This window comes from Anomaloglossus baeobatrachus, chromosome 6 (assembly GCF_048569485.1).
Source record: "Anomaloglossus baeobatrachus isolate aAnoBae1 chromosome 6, aAnoBae1.hap1, whole genome shotgun sequence".
NCBI lineage: Eukaryota > Metazoa > Chordata > Amphibia > Anura > Aromobatidae > Anomaloglossus > Anomaloglossus baeobatrachus.
In genome coordinates, this window is record NC_134358.1 from 83,712,680 (window position 1) to 83,734,413 (window position 21,734).

Below are 21,734 nucleotides of genomic sequence, written 5' to 3' on the forward strand. Positions count from 1 at the left end.
ATATAAACATTCTCATTTCACCTGGCCCTTCATGAGCTACTTGCATGCAATGACATATTGTTCCTTATATCCATAGTAGCATACTTACCAACATTTCGTTTGGGGGCATAGAGCTGTTTAAGTCCCAACCAACTATCCCACTCCATGTACCTACCATTAATACCCAAAGCCTTCTCAAGATTGGACACGGTTTAACCCTGCCCCCTTTTGGTTCAGGAATCCCCAAATTTGCCAGGATAATGTCTGAAAATTTGGGACAGCCCCAGGAAATTGGGAACAGTAGGCAGGTATACTGTAGGACAGGAGGCTGGGTTACATGGAGACTCCCATGAAGGTATGGGAATGCCTAAATTATTTTTGTTCTTTTTATTTCTTAGTAGTTGCATCTTTTATTTGGCGAATGAGCAGATGATCTTTATAAGAACTCGGAATAATCGTAGGTTGTCAATTTTGGAGTTCTCTAATAAACTCAACAATCAAAAGCGGCAAAATACCCACAACATAAATTAGCATGCTGCAAATTAAAAATCTGTACCCCAGGCCAATTCCTGTTCAGATTTCTGGCCAGAAAATTGTTAGAATATCCGAACTCCAATACAGAAAATATCCATTAAATCAGTTGTAAAAATGAAATCTTATTTCTCCAGGTGCAAACATTCCCTGGGTCATAACGTCTCGAGTGGGAGAAGTCTCTTGCAGGTACTCCTCACACATCCTTTACTATGTAAGTACAGTGTCCTGGAGGAGAACGCTTCACATGTGATTTACTTTAGCTGGTGCTATGAAACCGGGGAAAACAAAGGAAGCTGAAAAAACGCTAAATTACAATGGGGCTTTTATAGGACATGAACATTTAATTTAGGAGATTCACATTAAAATAGGGACGCAGTAACACTCAAAGCATAGAACAGAGTCTGCCTGTAAAACCGCAGAGACGGAAAGAAAGCCATGCATGTTCTCTAAGGACACGGAGAGCACAGTTATAATAATATTCGCCGGCAAATCTATGCAACTGTATAAATACTGCTTTAGTAATACCCAGATATATGTATTGGGTGGAACTCTACCAACTTGGCAACATCAGCTTTTTGCAAAGCACCTGCGTACCCCACCCAATTACTAACAACCCCCAATTACTCCAGTTACATTACACAGAAAACTGAAAGGGAACCTGTTGGAAATTTCCAGGTTCCAAAAACATTTATGACTTTTAAATATCAGCAACTTAATTTCTTTATGACCACAAAGCGGTGCTCCAGCAGCATGAAGCTGTGTGACAAGTAATCTGGAAGTGCATTGGGGTGTGAGGATGCACTTACAGATCCTCAGCCTCACAATGTATTCACTGCTGTGTATCAGAGCCAACAACCTGTCAATCAACCAATAGAGGGTGTCTACACAGAGAATACAGGATGAGGCTGGGAGCTGGAAGTGCATCCTCACACCCCTGTGCACTTCACAGCACAACCTCAAAACGCAATTTCTCGCTGCTGAAGCATCACTTTGCGGACATAAAGGGATCTTTTTAAAAGCTACATAGAGATATAAATAGCTTGCTGATGTAAAAAGCTTCTGGCAGGTTCCTTTTAAAACAACTAATATATTACATAATTTATGAGGGTATTCCAGCCGAATTCACGTATTATCTGGTGATTAGCTAGGTCAGATAGCTAAACCAAAAGATCTGCAGAACCCTTAACCAACATCCACGTTGGTAGTCTGTGGCCACTGGATTAGAGCACGGTGAACCGAACCCACTTGTCATGTGGTATTATGCTGTATATGCATCATGGCAAATTCGGAGTCTGTTCACACTGCAGTCTGACACGCCACCTGGTGCTTCTGTGTTGCTTAGTCAGAGCCAGGCGTCTACCAGTTTTGTGCTCGCTTGTGATCGGTCTGGCAGGAGTTAATTCCTGCTAGCCTGTGAGTTGCTGCTGGGGTCAAAGGTTATCACAGCCACCTCCACCCTTTAAAAGATGGTAGATCCTGCTCCTCCATGCCGAATATAGTAAAAGCTATACTGGTCTTGTTGCATGGTGTTTCAGCTGCTGGAGCACTGTTGTACGCTATTGTGGAGAGATCATGGTCGTTGTGTATTTCCTTCCTTTTCTTTATTTCCCCCTGTGCACATATTGTCTTATAGTTTTAGTTCCTCCCTGTCTGTCTATTTGTGTGGGGATTTATCAATCCAGTCCCAGCACTCTCCCGGGGTGGAGGTATAATATCAGGGCTTCTCAGAAGTTAGGGTTACGCTGGGGTTCCAGACCTCGCCACCATCAGGCGTGCCTCTAGGATAAGGGACAATTAGGGGCTCCCTAGCCTGATGATCAGTTTAGGAGTCTCAATCCCCAGTCACTCTGTTACTATCAAGACATTACCCTACTTACTTATGGCATTCCCAGTGCTTCTTCTGAATAGTGAGCCCCAGTGACGAAACTTACTAATCAGAAAAGGTGACGGGTATGCACAAATAAGTTATATTTCATGGTGCTCTAATCCGGTAGCCACAGACTACAGACGTGGTTGTCGGACCAGTGCCTCACAAATTTTTGGGCCGAACCTTAGTGATAAATATTAGACTAGTGGGAGCCCAACTATTGGGAGTCCAACCTAAAGAATGGAAGCCACAGGAGGAGTAAAATGTGCACCATAATTCTTTATTTAAATCACTGTCCTGCAAAAACTAATAGAAAGGATCCAAATATGAGAGAAACCCAAATGGGACCCCTGATGGAAGCTCTGAATGCTAGACTGAACAAAGCTTTACCTTTTACTAACATTAAGGTATTTTCACCTAAATCTTTAGTAGAAACCCATATAGCAATGAAATTGAATGAGGCAAGAATATTAACCTATCATTCTTGATGAGTATAACAGCAAACGGTGAATACAAGGAACCATTCTACTGGCCTGTACTATGCAAATACTTTAAGTGTATAAATAGCCATGTTTTTAATAGTAGCCAATGAACACAACATATCTAATACATGTGGTCGGGTCAGGTAACATGTAACTTTACCATAATATTGCAGAACACAACAAAATCATGGATCTCCTTTGAAGCCCAGCCTGTGGCTGAGCTTCCTAGAAAAAAATAGCATTACAGTAATGGGGGCTCCGGAAGGCCATCAGAGAACCAATGGGAATTAGTGTACGTGCATGCACTGACAATGATATCATTTAAATGCTGCGGTCAGATATTGACATGGTTAAACTGTAGTGATCAGAGTAAGCTCCTGTTGCTGCAGTTTCTGACAGATGTCGGCTATAAAACACAGCCGACATCTGCCTGGTATAAAGAGGGCCCAGCTCTTCAGATGCAACTTGTTTAGCGACGTATGATGAAAGTGTATGCCATAAGTTATAAAGCAGTTAACAAGGGGGACCAGAACTGATTTTTTTGTACAACACAAGGTTTGTATACAAGGTATGTGCATGTATAAAAAATGCTTAAATGGTCACTGTCATTTCAGAAAACTTTACATAAATCAATAGTACAAAAGAACATAAGAAAGTTTGTGATATATCAGAGAAATATGCCACTTCTCTTCTCCAATGCTTCCTGAAGTAATCATTTACTCTGAAAAATAAACAGTATCCATATTGGTCAAAACAAAATGTACTCCCAGCGCACTGATGGATCAGATTATAGCTGTCTATAGCGCCCAGCGCAGTGTTGGATCGGATTACAGCTGTCTATAGCTCCCAGCGCAGTGATGGATCAGATTACAGCTGTCCATAGCTCCCAGCGCATTGATGGATCGGATTACAGCTGTCTATAGCTCCCAGCACAGTGATGGATCAGATTACACCTGTCTATAGCTCCCAGCATAGTGATGGATCAGATTACAGCTGTCCATAGCTCCCAGCGCATTGATGGATCGGATTACAGGTGTCTATAGCTCCCAGCGAAGTGATGGATCAGATTATATCTGTCTATAGCTCCCAGCACAGTGATGGATCAGATTACAGCTATCTATAGCTCCCAGCACAGTGATGGATCAGATTACACCTGTCTATAGCTCCCAGCGCAGTGATGGATCAGATTACAACTACCTATTGCTCCCAGCTGGGTCAGATTACAGCTGTCTTTTGAAGTTTATGGAGAGGGTAGAAGAAATAGGAGTGTCGAGCAGAGTTAAAAAGGACAAAAAGATCATGCTGCATTTTTCTAGTGTTTATCTCTTATTCACAGCTACACTGCTCAATACTGCTGTAAGACACCCTTCATGTAGCTGCTGCTGCTTCTAAACCTATGATACACACATAGGAGAGCAGGAATACCTTATGCCTAGATGTGCAGGGTATAAAAGGCAACACAGCAACTTGTCTTTACCCACTAGCTTTGAGACGACTAAAATTTTTAGAGGAGAAAACTGTTAAAAATGGCAAGACAGGATAAGGTTTTATTCTGCACGTACACACAATTTAACTTATTCTGAAAAGTTACCAAAAACGACTGGTTCCCATTCACATCTTTACATCAGATATATAACAATCACTTAATTTACAAAATCATCTGAAAGCACGTCAGTAGTTTGGATTGACTGGAAAACCAGGGGTTAAGCCTGCCATGTCTTACCTCAGCGTCCACGTTTGCTTGTTCAAACCCCACCATGTTGGCTTGTAGCAGCTGCTGCAGAAGTTGTACTTGAGCCACACTCAGGAAGAAGTCCAAGCTTGTGGTAATGTTCACTTCCAAGGAATGGCCACACACTAAAATATCCTGAGGTGAAAAGGTAGATCTCATGTCATTTGTGTTTACTTCAGCTCAGGGGACCAAAGAAACCTCAGAAATATCCGTGTCTAACATATCCTAAATCAAATGCACCTGAAATACCTACACCCGGGTGCCAAAATCTTCTAACACAGATTATTTTCATTTGTAATCAATACAAATGTTCCGCTGCTGACCAAGTCAGACACGTCAAAAATTCAGCAATCACGTATACGGAGGAGAACCTCTACAAACACTGTGGGAGGCTGCAAGGTTACCATAACATGTATACTGATGCAAGCAGACGGGAGCAGGCAGCTATATATAGGGAGCATGTGGCCTCAAGGAGGTCTGTAACCATACAGTACATCCAGCACTTACTAAAAATTAATAGGAAAAGCTAAGGAAGACGGAGGCACCCTGTAATGTGATGGACTTAAGAGGGCTTTACATGCTGTGATATCGGTACCGATATCGCTAGCGTGGGTACCCGCCCCCATCTGTTGTGCGACACGGGCAAAGCGCTGCCCGTGCCGCACAACATCGCCCAGACCCGTCACACGTACTTACCTGCCCGGCGACGTCGCTGTGACCGGCGAACCGCCTCCTGTCTAAGGGGGCGGTTCGTTCAGCGTCACAGCGACGTCACAGCTGCGTCACTGAACCGCCGCTTAATAGAAGCGGAGGGGTGGAGATGACCGGGACGTAACATCCCGCCCACCTCCTTCCTTCCACATAGCGGCCGGGAGGCTAAGGTAAGGTAAGGTAAGGAGAGCTTCCTCGTTCCTGCGGTGTCACACGGAGCGATGTGTGCTGCCGCAGGAACGAGGAACAACTTCGTTACTGCTGCAGTAACGATATTTGAGAATGGACCCCCATGTCACCGATGAGCGATTTTGCACGTTTTTGCGACGATGCAAAATCGCTCATAGGTGTCACACGCAACGGCATCACTAATGCGGCCGGATGTGCGTCACAAATTCCGTGACCCCAACGACTTCGCATTAGCGATGTCGTAGCGTGTAAAGCCCCCTTTAAAGAATAACCGGACATTTAATTTCCTCCCTGCTCCTCCTGGACTGATCATTCATTCTCAAAATTCTCACTTCATGGGTAAAATGTGTCTTCAGTAAAGACAGATTTTCAAATTACAGAGATAGGAAATGACAGTTGGTACTCATAAAGTTTCATGGAGAAATGTAAAGCTTTGTGCACACGCTGCAGTTTTTGATTCATTTTGCGGTTTTTGATGCATTTATTTTTTTTTAAATCTGCATGCCCCTCCTGAAGCCAGCAAAGTCTATGAGATTTCTGAAGTGCTGTGCCAACGCTGCAGTTTTTTTTCCTTGCAGATTGGGGCAGATTTTGATGGCAGAAAAAATCTGCAGCATATCAACGGCCTGGATTTGCAGTGTTTTTTCACCCATTGACTTCAAAACTGTGATGAAAAAAAATGCTTCAAATCCACAGGTGTGTTCACACAGTGAGTATTTGGTATGGTTTTGGTGCGTTTTTGCAAAGTAAAAAAAACAAAAAAAACCCACATGGCTAAAACAGGATGTCATCGGGAGCACGACAATGTAAAATTAAGCAGAAGAATGGTTGAAACAAGAAATTACATCAAGAACGTTTTTTCCTTCTTTTTTATTAACCTAGCTTTATTGAGTCTTTTCCTTGTTGCATGCAAAAAACCGCTGCAAAAACACATTAAAAAATGCCCCAAAACCGCAGGTGGATTTTGGTGCATTTTTCTGTCACAAGGTGAAGAAATGGTGCAGAAATTTTCTGCACAAAATCTGCAGCAAGTGCACATAGCCTAACTGTAACTTCTGTGTCTGGCTCTTGCTCCTCCATAGAATCATTTGAGCTCCAACTGTCATGTATCTCAGTAATGGGAAAATTTGTATTCACTAAAAAAAACCCTCTGAAAATACGATATATTACAAAATTGCTTATTTTTTATGTGTACTATAGGATGTTTTAAATTAAAATAACTTCCGGATCATCCATAGACTTTACACATTCGGGTGATTCTAGTTCTATTCTGCCGTGACATTCTAAAACATCACTACATAGTAGAGCAGCTGAATGCAATCATGCAGCTCTGGAAGTGAGGATCTGGCTGTCAGACACAGCCAGACTCCCTATAGAAAAGGCAGACACAGTTTGTAACATCTCTTCCTTCTTGATTACTGTATTCACTGTATTAAACAAGCCTGTGCACACAATAATGCCGGGGCCACATGACACTCGGCTCATGCTAGCAGTACAGAGCCGAGTGTCATGTGAGTATCCCTGCGACTGAGGTCCAACTGTGCGAGCGGACCTCAGCTGCGGGAGGCGGGCCAGCTCTGCGGAGGGGAGGGATTTCTCTCCCTATCTCCTCTGTAGCCAGCTATTGCGATACTCGCACTGCACTCACGGAACACCGGTGTACCGCGAGTGCAGTGTGATTTTTCTTTCGCCCCATAGACTTGAATGGGTGCGAGAGAAAAGAGTCTCGCATTACAATCGCAGCATACTGCGATTGTTTTCTCGGTCTGATTAGTTACAGCAAGATGGAATTGCAGCTGTATATTTCTCAGGCCAAAAGACTACCACTACTCCAGCAGGATACAGCTAAACCCCCACTAGGTGGAGGCAACACAGGTGCAGGTGGAGCCATTCACACTCACTTCCAAATATGGAGGAGGTGATGGCTGGATGGTAAAACTGCACACTGGTGGCTTGCATAGAGCACTGTTCACACTAGCAGACGCACAGTCACAAACCCGCAGCCTATTAGGTGACGCCCATACTATTAGATCAGGCGGGCTGCCAAGCCGTACCCCCACTGCGCGCTACGTAGGGACAGAAACTCTGACAGCAAGGCCTAACAAAAAGGGGCCTGGCTGTATCCTGTACAAAAAAGTTTTTGAGGTTTTTTGTTAGCGTTATGGCCATAAGACGTAAGCCTACAACCCTCGTCATGGGAACCTCATGCTTGTAGGTCCCTACACTATATATAATATAAAAAAGCAAAAAAGAAAATATCATTACTTACAGCAAGATGGAATTGCAGCTGTAAGTAATGATATTTTCTTTTTTGCTTTTTTATATTATATATAGTGTAGGGACCTACAAGCATGAGGTTCCCGTGACGAGGGTTGTAGGCTTACGTCTTATGGCCATAACGCTAACAAAAAACCTCAAAAACTTTTTTGTACAGGATACAGCCAGGCCCCTTTTTGTTAGGCCTTGCTGTCAGAGTTTCTGTCCCTACGTAGCGCGCAGTGGGTGTACGGCTTGGCAGCCCGCCTGATCTAATAGTATGGGCGTCACCTAATAGGCTGCGGGTTTGTGACTGTGCGTCTGCTAGTGTGAACAGTGCTCTATGCAAGCCACCAGTGTGCAATTTTACCATCCAGCCATCACCTCCTCCATATTTGGAAGTGAGTGTGAATGGCTCCACCTGCACCTGTGTTGCCTCCACCTAGTGGGGGTTTAGCTGTATCCTGCTGGAGTAGTGGTAGTCTTTTGGCCTGAGCAATATACAGCTGCAATTCCATCTTGCTGTAAGTAATGATATTTTCTTTTTTGCTTTTTTATATTATACTCGGTCTGATTAGGGCTGAGAAAATAATCGCTCATGTGTGCTGACACACAGGCTAAAATCGGTCCGAGTGGGTTGCGATGTTTTATCGCACTCCACTCGCAACGTTTTTCTCATCCTGTGGCTTAGGCCTAACAGGTAGCACTTACTCCTTCAGACACAGCGGTAATGCGCTTCGTCTAAAGAAAACACACAAAGAGGGTTACAAATCCAATAGAAAGTGAAGCCTATGTGCTTTATTGAATCCATGCTCCAATCAGTCTGCACGCTCTTATCTCCTGAGATGCGCACCTCTCAGGGGTGATTTATGGAAATCAGCGGGAGTCCCAGGACCTAAATCCTCTACAATTTGATTGTAATTATAAGAGCACTGAAATATGAAAAAAAAATCTTGTAAAACTTTAAGTGCCCTTTAAGCTAACAACATTTTTTGAGTTAACAGTTTAAAAGTAATGCTACGGCCCGAAAACACAAAATGTTGGGGCACTACAGATGCCCTGGGGGGAAAAAAAGAACTTTTTTTCAGATAATGAAACAAGAAAAAAAAAAGATCGTTCTCATAATCTACCACGCGGATACTCCCATAGGGATTAGTTTTCCTCCTGAATGTGTTTTTTTCTTTTGAAGTTATTTCTGGAAAACGTATTAAGGTTATAATATGGTTTCTTAGGAATCTCCATTGGAGGATTTCTTAAAAGTGTAATAAAAATTCCCAGTATGTATAATCCTGTAGAATATCAAGAGTCTTGTGGACTCACCTCAGTTTGCAGACTGTCATGGGACATTTTACTGAAGATTATTGCTGGGGCAGCCGTGACTCGCACTGTGAAGTCTGTTAGAATTGGGCTCAGTATTGCTCGCCGTTCTTGATGTCTTCTGATACTACAGAGGAAAAAAATGCATTATTACAAAAACATTAAAAATGACTTAACCATTGGTGACCAGTGCACAGAGAATCGATTTTCCCGTCTATCCTATCAGTGGGTTCTGTGGATTTAAAGGGAATGTCTATCGGATAAACAATTAGACAAACTGGTTGGAGAAAAAAAAGCAATACTACAGTTTTGACATTCACCTGATCCGCACTGGACTCTAGTTCTTAGTCTCTTCTCTGCTCAGACAATTACTGGTTATTGCAAGTCATATCTATAATTGGCTGAATATGCATTTCCTGACACTTAAGGAGTGTTGATGTAGTGCTAAGAAGTAGTGGAAACCAGGTACACACCGGAACAACAGCTGTCGGGGATGGATACAGGTAACTTTTTGACAGTGCGGGTGATCAATGAGTGGAACAGGCTCCCCACAAGAGGTGGTGAGTAGTGATGAGTGGACTAGACTGTACATGTCCAGATCTGCATAGTTTAAAAAGAGTTTGAGTGCCGGTCCAGGGCCCGGAGTTCTCAGGGAACGCCGGCTCATGATCCGGAAAGTCAGAAAACAAAAAAAAAAAATAAAGGAAAAATAAAGGAAGCACGCTACACTTACCGAGTCTCCGGCGCGGCTGTAACTGTTTCCGGGCCACTCACTCTTCTTCCGGAGCCGCTCGTTTACCTTCATCCATATTCACTGCTTTCCACGCCCATCGGCAATCCTGGCGTCTGTGATTGGTTGCAGTCAGACGGCGCCCCCAGACTGCTTGCAATCACAGACCCTGTCTGCGAGTCACAATAGAGCCGACAGCTAGGGGCTGGTGTTCTCAGGCTGGGGAAACCCATGCTTATTGAGCACCCCCAGCCTAAAAAAAGCAGTCTGAAGCCGCCCAGGATTGTCGCATCCAATAGACATGACAATCCCCGAACTTTACCCACCTCTTCCCGATTGCCCTACTGCGGTGGCAATCGGGTTATAATAAGAGGTTAATAACAGCTCACAGCTGACACTAAGCCCTACATTAGTAATGGGAGGTGTTTATGAGGCTCCCCATTACTAATCTGTAAATGAGAAGAAATAAACACAAACACTGAAAAATCCTTTATTTGAAATAAAATACAAAAAACCCTCTTTCACCACTTTATTAACCCCCCAAACACCCAGGTCCAAAATAATCCACAAGAGGTCGCACGATGATTCCAGCTCTGCTACATCTAAAGTGGTAGGGAGCGGCCATAGAACATGACCCCCTTGCTGTGAGCTTCAGGCAGAGAATGCGCCTCAAAATGAGCAGTGACGTCCCTCAGGTTATTTGCGGACACAGCTGGAGGGTCCCACTGTCCTGCACCTGTGATTGCAGGTAAACTGACCTCAGGTGACATCACAGTGTTAACATACCTGCATCTCCTGGCAGAAAGCCTCGGGGTTTGTTTGCCAAGAGATGCAGATTTGGTACTGAAATTTCAATAACATGTTCCTGTACCGAATCTATACCTCCCGGCAACCGAAGCATCACTGCCACATGCGATTTGATGCTGTAGTTACGCAATTTATTTTTCCAGGAGGTGTAGATTGGATGCAGGAATATGCTGTAAAAATTTCATCACCAAATTTGCATCGCTTGGCCCAAAAATACAAAAAAAAAAAAAAAAAAGATTTTGACGCTGTTTTGGTGCGGTATTCTACCAGGTACAAATTTGGTGCTGAAATCTGGTGCAGACATGTTAGCACCAAATTTGCACCTTCTGGCAGAAAACCGCACTGAAACAGTGTTAAAACCGTTTTTTTTTTGCATTTTTGGGCCAAGAGATGCATATTTGATCATGAGATTTTACACAATATTCCTGCACCCAATCTACACCTCCCTCCTGGCAAAAAAAAATCACATCACTACCGAATCATATTGAATGCGGCATGATGCAGTAGTGATGTAATTTTTTTTGCCAGGAGGTGTAGATAGGGTGCAGGAATATGGTGTAAAAATTTCAACACCAAATCTGCATCTCTTGGCAAAAAAAGCCCAGCAGTTTTCTGCAAGGAGACGCAGGTCTGAGAACTCATTGAGGTCACCTAAGGTCGGGTTACCTGCGATCACAGGTGAAGAACTGTGGGAATCTCCAGCTCTGACCGCAAATAACCTGAGGGATGTCACCACTCATCGCACGGCTCAGTCTCTGCCTGAAGCTCACAGCAGAGCTGGAATCGTCATGGGACCTCGTTTTGATGACGTTGGACCAGGGTGTGTTTGGGGTTAATAAATTGGTGAAAGAGGGTGGGTTTTTTGTATTTTATTTCAAATAAAGGATTTTTGGGTGTTTGTGTTTATTTCTTTTCACATACAGATTAGTAATGGGGGGTCTGATAGATGCCTCCCATTACTCATTTGGGCTTAGTAGCTGTGAGCTGTTATTAGCCCCTTATTGCACCATGGCAATTGGGATGACCTGGGTAAAGTTCTGGGATTGTCGCAGCTGATGTATGTGATAATCCTGGGCGGCTGCAGGCTGCTATTTTTAGGCTGGGAGTCCCCAATAAGCATGGGTCTCCCCAGCCTGAGAATACCAGCTCCCAGCTGTCGGCTTTATCATGGCTGAGTATCAAAACTGGAGAGGACTGCACAACATTTTTTTTAAAAAAAAAAATTTATTTAAATATTTAAAAAAAAAAAAATGCCTCATGCAGTTCTTCTTATTTTGACACAGCCAAGAAAAGCACATGGCTGTGGACTGCAGCCTGTAGCCTTATGCTTTATTATTATTATTATTATTATTTATTTATAGAGCACCATTAGTTCCATGGTGCTGTACATGAGAAGGGGGTTACATACAAAATACATATACAAGTTACAGTAGACTGACTAGTACAGAGGGAAGAGGGCCCTGCCCTTGCGGGCTTACATTCTATAGGATTATGGGGAGGAGACAGTAGGTGGGGTGTAGATGGGGCGGCAGCTCCGCACGGTGGTGGGGCGGCAGCTCCGCACGGTGGTGGGGCGGCAGCTCCGCACGGTGGTGGGGCGGCAGCTCCGCACGGTGGTGGGGCGGCAGCTCCGCACGGTGGTGAAGCAGTGAGGTCATTGAAGGTTATAGGCATTTCTGAACAGATGAGTCTTTAGGTTCCGTTTGAAGTTTGCAAGTGTATCTGTATCTGTATTATCTGTGCTGGGTCTCATAATATGGTGGGGACCCTACGACAAGTTTTTTTTAATTTCATTTTATACCAATCTACAGTGACCCACAGGCAGGGTCCGTGATTGCAAGCATTCAGGCACGCCGTCACACAAACTAGGGGTGTATCTGACGGCAACCAATCCAATCACAAGATAAGTGGTAAACGGTGATTTTAATGTAGAAAACTTGTAGGAGTAGCATAAGCACAGACTTTTTGGTCATATAAGACCTTCATTAGTGTGCACTGCCAAGGTCCTCAGGCAAGTCTTATAGCGTGGTGCGCAGCGCTGCTGGGTACTATTCGATGTCCACCACTGTGTGATGTCCACACTATCAGACTTATCTGAGGATCTTGGCAGCGCACACTGATGAAGGTCTTATATGACCGAAACGTCTGTGCTTATGCTGGTCCTACATATTTTCTACATTAAAATCACCATTTAAAACTTATTCTGAGTGCCATGTTTCTACATTATTTTTGAGCCTACTTGTGCCCCATCAATCCACAAATTCTGTGTTTATTTATTCTGCAACCAATCAAAGACGCCAGGACTACCAGTGGGCGGGGGAAGCAGTGAATATGCATGAAGGTTAATTAGTGGCGCTCGAAGAAGAGTGAGCGGCCCGAAAGCAGTTACAGCCAGGCCGAAGACTCAATAAGTATAACGTGCTTTCTCTAATTCCCTTATCCCTTCTACCACTATGTTTAAGTGCTGGATTCTGGTCCCCATAGACATATGGGCGCTGGCATCCGGCCAGATATATGGTCTGGAACTTATTATTATTATTTTTTTTAAATTAGGTTACACCTGCTGATCTTAAATATCTGCGAGTCCACCATCACGAGAATTCCTTCAATGGAAGTCTTCAAACCAGACTAGACAGACATCTGTCTGAGATGAATTAGTGAATCCTGCATTGAGCAGGGATCAGACCAGATGACCGAGGAGGTCCCTTCCAACTCTATTCTATGATTCTATAATTACAACTTATACAGTTTTTTTAAAGTGAATCTGTCAGCAGGATTTCACCGAAACTGTTTATATGCACATGTAGCTTTTACAAAGTCAAGTCCAGCTGCACTTTTACATGGTCAGTCCATTCCTCTGTTACGAGGAAATCTGTATTTAAGTCGATATATGCAAAAAAGGCTTAAGTGCTCTGTAGACGCACGTCTTAAGTTTCTGTCACTCAGGATTATTCCCCGCCGCTTGCTGTCTCCTCTTGGTTGAAGTTGCAGAGCAAAAGAACTGTCAGTAAAGCAGGAGGAGGGGGTGGCACTGGGCACGGAATAGGTCCAGAGTGACAGTGTCATTGTAGGGGCAAGAGGTTAAGCCAGCCATAAGACAACACACAAGAAGGGGGAAGAAATGCCTTACAGCTAGGGAGATGGCAGAAATAGTTGTCCCTGACAACAACCTGCAGTTCACCCTTACTGTCCTCATCAACCCTAAACAGGTTCCACCCCTGTCGCCAAACAGGAATACCTGGGGCCCTATTACCCCCTGGCAAATGGGCACTAAGTAAGGATGGAGGGTATGAGCTCTTCGTCAACACTACTAACACTAAAGGAAGACACAAGGGAACAATACTGGGGAAACACAACTGCAATCACGAGAGCCCTGGTAGATAGCAAAAGACCACTTATCTGAGTCTGAGCTGGAGCAGGCACAGGAGTCTGAAGCAACAGCTCAGTCAGGAACAAACTATAAACTACACCTAAATATTCCTAGGGAGAGGTTTATAAAGGAAGTGAGAGGCTGGCAGCTGAGAGGAAAAACTGACAATCTCCCAGGGTCCTAGAGTCCAGAGCTACAGAAACTGGGAACTGTCAGATAACACGTGCTGCTAATCTCTAGGATTTTCTAACACTCACTGCCACTGGATTATCAGCTGGCTGTGAGACCTCGGTAACAGGCCATGATGCATTCGTGACAGACAGAAGCTTGAGAAAGTTTTCCATGCATGAAATGCACTTTACCCTCACCTGCAAATATGAATTCAAAACGCAGATTACTTGGGATGGAAGGGGTCATCTAGCTAAAGAAACTTGTCTTTGCAAGAGCTACATGCGTAAATAAATAGATGGGGGGTGTCAAATCCTGCTGAAAGATTCCCTTTAACAGATTCTCTGAGCCCTTTGATGAGTTTTGTTCATTGGACAACCACCGTAAATACATTTTTCTTAAAAGTAAACAGTTATTTGGTGGTTTTACATCGATGGCCCAACCCTTGACTGATAAACAGATGGAACAGCGATATTCCGTGTCGATGCCTTTGTGACTAGTACCATAATTCACCTTCATTCACCAAAATCAACGCTGGCTGCAAATAAATCTGTGGACAAGTACAAATTTCTACGGTAATATCCACCAGGTATAGGTGGTGCTACAGGACATCTATTAAAATAAACGGGCAATTCTCTGACCTCTAAAGGGCATATGGTCAAGGATTGTACGAAAGCCACGACCTCATTATATGTCCTAAGCCACGTAGAGTCCTTTCGGTTTCCCATACAAAAGTTGAGCAAATATGTTATAAAGTTATAACACCAGAAAAAATGATTCTGTAACTGACAGAGGAGCAGTTTCTGATCTGGACTCGGTACAAAGTTATTTGATTTCATATGGACCCGAACAAGTTTTCCCAAAGTTTATAAGTGAGCGAAGGACGCAATGCCAAGTCTACTAATAATGTTTCATATACAGGATGGAAATCAAGACCAAAAAGATTTTCATGAGAAAACCGTTCCAAGCCAAGAGAAGATAAAAGAGACAATGTTATTATTAATATGTAGAAAGAATTCCATCCCGACCATAAATTACATGATCTTCGGCTAACTGAAAACCTGACTGCATATATTGTGGGGAAGGAGGATTATACAAGAACATTACAAGGAGAGCAGGTGCAACCAGACGTACCCCCACTCAATCCGAGACACACGCTCACTGGACTGGAAACATGCAGAATTAATAAATGCAATAAATAATAGTGTCTGGGCAAAATAGAAGAAATTGGGACATGAGGTGTAGATTCCAAACATCATATATTTTGGGTTGCCTTTGATGCTACTACCACTAGGTGGAGCATGTCATATGCGCAATACGTTCTCTGCAGTCATCAAAGCTCCGTCTGTCGACTCTACAAGTGTCAGAAGCCATAATAAACAGAGGACATGACAAAATGCATTCTGTAAATGGCTAATAAAGCAATGTTTTGAATGCATTATTCTCTATTTTTTCAAAATTATTTTTCTTTTTAGTTTCCAGCTTCCAAGCAAGTTCCTATGAGGTTAAATAGTTCTACCATGAGCGGCAGACATATGCAACCAATGAAAGGAAACAGAGCTGGCAGTCGGGTACAACGCAGCCTTATCACCCACAAGCTATTGAGAAAGAACATAACTCAAGGCATTTTATACATCTGCATCGGTCTCATTTCAGATGGAGAAAAGTATTAAAATTGAGGGACTGGAAACAATTCAACAGCTTATACCCTCAAAATGCTTAATACCACAGTCGCAGCTGTGGCCGGGGCTACTTTGGCCGAAGAGAGAATAAATGGGTGTGGAGAAAAGCGAACAGGGAGCTGTCGTTCCTTGTTCCTTTATAGGGATCTAAAGTATGACATGGCCAATTACAAGAGTGCATTACTGTTCTGCACTGACGGAGCCCATCTGGTGGATGTATTTTGGGATACTCGCTATGTAATTCAGGCCAGCAGTAATTTCTTTGAAACAACTGGAGTTGGCAGGACAGGAGCGCTTCTTGCGAGTCACTGTTCTTGCTCATGTCAGAGGAAGAGATCACTGTCTGGTCGCTCTTAATACAGAACAAGGAGGAGAGATGAGTTATTGCCTGATGAACTACGAAGCTCCTTATCAAATGCACATATGGGAAATAAGACTGCAGATTTACTGGAAGGTCGTAGGGAGAGATACATTTATAGCGTTTTCACAAACTAATTATCAAGAATTCCATCATTATGTATCATGAACTTTACTAAATAGTCTTCCAAAGTATTTATGAAAAAAATGTATGGCTTCCAAGAAAAATAAGACAATCTGAAAAATATTTTCATGTTCTACTTGATAATTAATTAACATGATTGTTTAAAGGGGTTCTCAGGGGAAAGAAGGAAGAGAAAAGAATGATGGAAAGAAAAAAAGAAATTAAAGAAAGAAAAATAGAAAGAAACAAAGAAGGAAAGCAAGAGAAAGAATGAAGGAAAGAAAGATAAAAAGAAGGATGGAAAGAAAGCATGATAAAGAAAGCAAGGAAAGAATGAAATAAGAACAAGTTAAAATAGAAAAAAAGAAGGTAAAAAGAAAGAAAAAAGAAGGAAGGAAAGAGAAAAAGAATGAAACAAATAAAAGGAAATAGAAAGAGAAGGAACGATGAAAAGAAAGAGACAGAAAGAGAAAGAATGAAGGAAATAAAGAGAAAAAAAAGGAAGAATAGAAAGAATGAAAAAGAAAGCAAGGAAAGAATAAAAAGAACCAATTGAAAAAAAAAGAAAGAAAAAGAAAGAAGCAAAGAGAGAGAATGAAAAAGGAATAAAGGGAAAAGATAGAAGAAAGAATTTAGAGGAAAAAACCAAAAAGAACAAAAAAAAGGAAAGGAGGAAGAAAGAGAAGGGAAGAAAAAGAAGGAAAGAAAGAAAAAGAAAGGATGAAAAAAAGAGGAGGAAAGAAAATGAATTAAAAAGAAAGAGAAAGTAATAAAAGAAATAAAAAAGAAAAACATTTAAAGTAAAGGAGAAAAAAGCAAAGAAGGAGGAAGAAAGAAAGGAAGGAAGAAAGAGAAAAAGGAAAGAAGGAAAGAAAGAAAGATCTTTCATTACCAAATCACACGTGTTTTGTCTGGAAAGATAATCGCTATTATACATTAAAATTAATGTGGCATTTATTATTCTAGAGTCTTGCAAAGGGACTCGAAGGTCAATCTCATCAATTCAAGCAGAGAAGGCAAAACTCTTACAATAGTAACCTGTGGAAATGAGACGAGAAGACAGAGACCAGAACATGGAGAAGACGTTCTGCTCAGGAAATCATTATGAATGATAAGACAGGGTAATGGTTTTAAATCCTTAAATGAGGACTGTCCTGAGTGGGAGGAAAAAGGGGAGACCCCTGGGCTTCTAACATCTGAGGCAATATGACTAATTGATTTATGTTTTAAATTCAATTTGTTAAAATTTTGTTTTACAAAACTAAGTAAAACGAGGCATAATATTATAACAAATGAGAAATAACAAGCGCTTCCATTTATGACAGCCCGTTCCTAATTAGTAATAAACTTCTGCACACTCGTAACGTGAATGAAATTTCTTAAAAACCAAGGAAAGCATTTGCCTGGATTTTGCTTTAAAGGGATTGTCCAGGTTTGGGATGAAAGTCTGTACTGTATGTGACTGCAGACTTATGAATCTTCACAGCGCACGCTCTGCATTGTCAGGATTCTCCGGTGCTGGCAGCAAGAGTGAAAGCCATGTTACAGCATCTATGCAATATGCATACTCCCGGCCACAATCCAACTAGTGGCGAGCAGCGTCACTCAATGCAAGTTAACAGAGCAAGGCTGGGCATGGTTGACCTCCTGCTCTTGCTGACACCTTTTTGGCGTGTCTTCTCATAAACTGTGTATCTACTGTATATATAGCAATGGTGACTGCATGCTGTATACTATGGTTTTGTCCTGAGGAAGGGGTGAAATTGCCGTGAAACATATAGACTAATAAACCATTATCAGCTTAATCCATTTGGAGTCCTTTTTGTCCATTGAGGCAGTGGAGCAGAACCGCACTGTTTCCTGATCATGAAACGTTACCTGAAACCATTACTAGTTATGGATTTTATAGCAAAAGGAGCTTAAGGGGATCAGTCACCAGATTTCACAAAACAATGTATATGCTTTAATAATCAAATAAGTGTAAACCTTGAGGAAGATGGTGTTTTTACTTTGAAAACTCAAGTCAGAATGGCTGGACAATTCTTTAATAATGTTTTCCTGTCTACAATGAAAGGGGTGTACACTACTCGGACAACCCTTTCTCAATCACCATATTTCTCCCCCCGTAAAATAACTGTTATATTCCCCTCTGGTGTGGGCGCCGTTCCTGCGAAGTCAGCCCCTGCACTCCTGGGACTCATATGACATTGTTATGTCACGAGAGCCCTGCATCTAATCACCCATCACTTCATTGTGAACTCCACTGGACATAACTGACATCCAGAGCAAATCAGAGAGCTGGATCAGATCACGCCTCACTTTTGACTGAAGGAAGTGAGAGTAAAGTGATCACCAATTGGCTGCTGATCTCATGTGATATAATAGTATTGACATGCTGCAGTTTATCAATGCAGTCAAGAAAAAAAAATAAGCGTATACATGAGGTTTCTAAAATGTCATCATTTTTGCTGGTGATGTTAAAAGCAGGTTTAATTTGCATAAATAATGCAGCAAAAAACCTGCAAAAACGCAACATGTAAACACAGCTTTATAAAAGGAGATGTTTTGGCAGTTTGATGGTCAGTATTAGGTGTGTATTAACACAATGTCAGGGAGCAATCATCAATGATTTTAGAAAAACACTTCCTAAAGCGGACTTTACACACATCGCTAGCGATGTCACTGGTGAAAGCACCCGCCCACGTTGGTTGTGCGTCACGGGCAAATCGCTGCCCGTGGCGCACAACATCACTAGAACCCGTCACACATACTTACCTGCCTAGCGACGTCATTGTGGCCGGCGAACCGCCTCCTTTCTAAGGGGGCGGTTCGTTCGGCGTCACAGTGGCGTCACTAAGCGGCCGCCCAATAGAAGCGGAGGGGCGGAGATGACCGGACCGAACATCCCGCCCACCTCCTTTGTTCCTCATTGCGGGCGGATGGCCGCAGCAGGTACGGTGATGTTCTTCGTTCCTGCGGTGTCACACATAGCGATGTGTGCTGCCGCAGGAACGACGAACAACATCGTATCTGCAGCAGCAACGATAATTGGGATTAGAAAGACGCGTCAACGATGAATGATTAGGTAAGTAATTTTGATAGTTAACGGTTGTTCGTGCGTTTCACACGCAATGACGTCGCTAACGAGGCCGGATGTGCGTCACGAATTCCGTGACCCCAACGACTTCTCGTTAGCGATGTTGCGTGTAAAGCCCGCTTTAGAGTGGCTGTCTCATCAAAGTCACCCAAATGTCAGCCCGTGCAATGTCCAGAGAAACCGTAAGGCCACGTTTGGTGAAACATTAAAAACAGTTTGTCAGCACAAACACTTCACATCAACAGTCACAATGATGGAGGGGTGATGATTTGGGCTTGCTTTGCAACCATAGGACCAGGCCAGTGTTCTATCATTCGAGTCGTCCATGAACTCCTCTGTATACCAAAGTATCGTAGAGTCATATGCGAGGCCAATAATCCAAAAAACAAAGCTTGGCCGAAACTGGGTCCCACGAACACCAGCAAATCTACATCAGTATGGCTGAAATAGAAAAAAGGTTGCCCACAAACATTAGTGGAATTAATCAAGGTTGTATAGAAGAGTGCGCCAAACATTCCTCCACAATGATGAGAAATATTGATAAACTCAGGCAGAAAACAATTACTTTAAGTTATTGCTGCTACAGCTGTTTCTGCAAGCTTTTGAGTTATGGGGTGTACTTCATTTCTCACACACCACTTCTGCATTTTAGTCCAGATTTTGTTAAATAATAACAAGAGATAATGTGTCATCTGTTGTTCATCTGAGGTTGAATTTATCTTCCAAGGATCAGATTTTTTTTCTAATTAACTCCTGATACGTAGAACCATAGAATTCAGACAGGGTGGACTTAGCTTTTTCTCATGACTCTACTTTATTTCCCTATTTTGCCTTCTAAATTATGCAGCAATGCTGTTTCGATGCTCAGTTAATGATCCATACAATATATGCAAACAATCAAGAGTATGGGAATTTCACTGTCAGAACATTACTGTTGCCAAACCTCATACATAGGGATTCCATATACAGACTGTTTTGAATAATATCTATGGATATTGTTAAGCAGCAGTTAAAAGCAGCTTCTAAAGGAGCATAAATTGGGCAAGCAAAAAAGAGGTAATTAAGTATATTTAAAAAAAATAAATAAATCATAATTTTACAAGGCTTTGAGGGTGGATAATTAAATAAATAAATATGTTACTCTTTCGACTAAATAAAGACTTGGAGTGACAGTGGCGCCTAAGGTATCTAGCCAGATACATATATTAAACCTATGCTTAACTGTCCGATATTCAGCCCCCCAAGCTGTTCCACTGAAAGCAATTTACAGCACTCACTGATAATATAAATGACCCATAAAACTGGAATCTGGGGGGCATATTAAACCTATGCTTAACAGTCTGTGTTCACATCTCATTTTAGTTATGGGAAGTATAGTAGAGGACCATTCTCCAACGTAACCCTTTGTAGGTTTCTGTGGGAAATACTTTGTACTCGACGTACAGGATACCTCTGATACATACAAATAATGTGATGTGAACACTACCCGATAACCAGACCCCTAAGCACTTTCACTGAAAGCAATTTACACCACCGTTTGTTAATATAAATGAGGCCTAAAACTGGAATCTGGAGGGTATATTAAATGCATGCTTAAAGAGGACCAACCACCAGGATTTTAATATATAAACTAAAGCCAGAGCTATACTGGCACTATCATGCGGATTCTATACATATAGTTAGTTGTGAGATCGGATGTATACTTCCCGAAATATAGGCACGTAAAGTTTGTGAAATGCACTGTTATTTGATGAGAGGTGCAACGGAATATTTAGTAGGTGGGTCGGGTTTTGCTAGTTATTCCCGCCCCTGTCTGCCTGCTTGTCCTTCTTCCCCCCTGCCTCTGTAATTAAAGGGGGAGGAAGGAGGGAAAAAAAAAAACACAGGGGGTAGTGAGTACAGGCAGGCAGACAGGGGCAGGAATAACTAAACCCGACCCACCTATTAGAAATTCCGTTGCACCTCTCATCAATTAACAGTGCATTTCACAAACTTTACTTGCCTGTATTTCAGAAAGTATACATTCGATCTCACAACTAAAGGTATATAAAAAATCAGTATGATGGCGCCAGTATAGCACTGGCTTTTGTTTATATTGGAAAATCCTGGTGGTTGGTCCTCTTTAACAGTCTGTGTTCACATCTCATTGTAGTCATGGGATATATAGTAGAAGACCATTCTCCAACATACGGTAACCCTCTGGAGGTTACTGTGGGAAATACTTCAGAAGTACAGGATACTTTCGATATAGACAAATATTGTGATGTGAACACTGCCCTATAACTAGACCCCCAAGCAGTTCCACTGAAAGCAATTTACAGCACCGTCTGAT

At 42.4% G+C, this 21,734-nt stretch overlaps 1 protein-coding gene across 1 annotated transcript in view; it reads right to left on the bottom strand.

Annotated features, from left to right (window-relative positions):
• Positions 1–21,734, bottom strand: part of VPS13B (vacuolar protein sorting 13 homolog B) — a 1,405,890-nt gene that overhangs the window by 432,563 nt on the left and 951,593 nt on the right. The window contains exons 32-33 of the mRNA XM_075353076.1: positions 9,071–9,194; positions 4,586–4,729 (exon numbers count right to left, since the gene is read on the bottom strand). Of these exons, the coding sequence (XP_075209191.1) occupies positions 4,586–4,729; positions 9,071–9,194 (268 nt within the window). The remainder of the gene's footprint in view (positions 1–4,585; positions 4,730–9,070; positions 9,195–21,734) is intronic.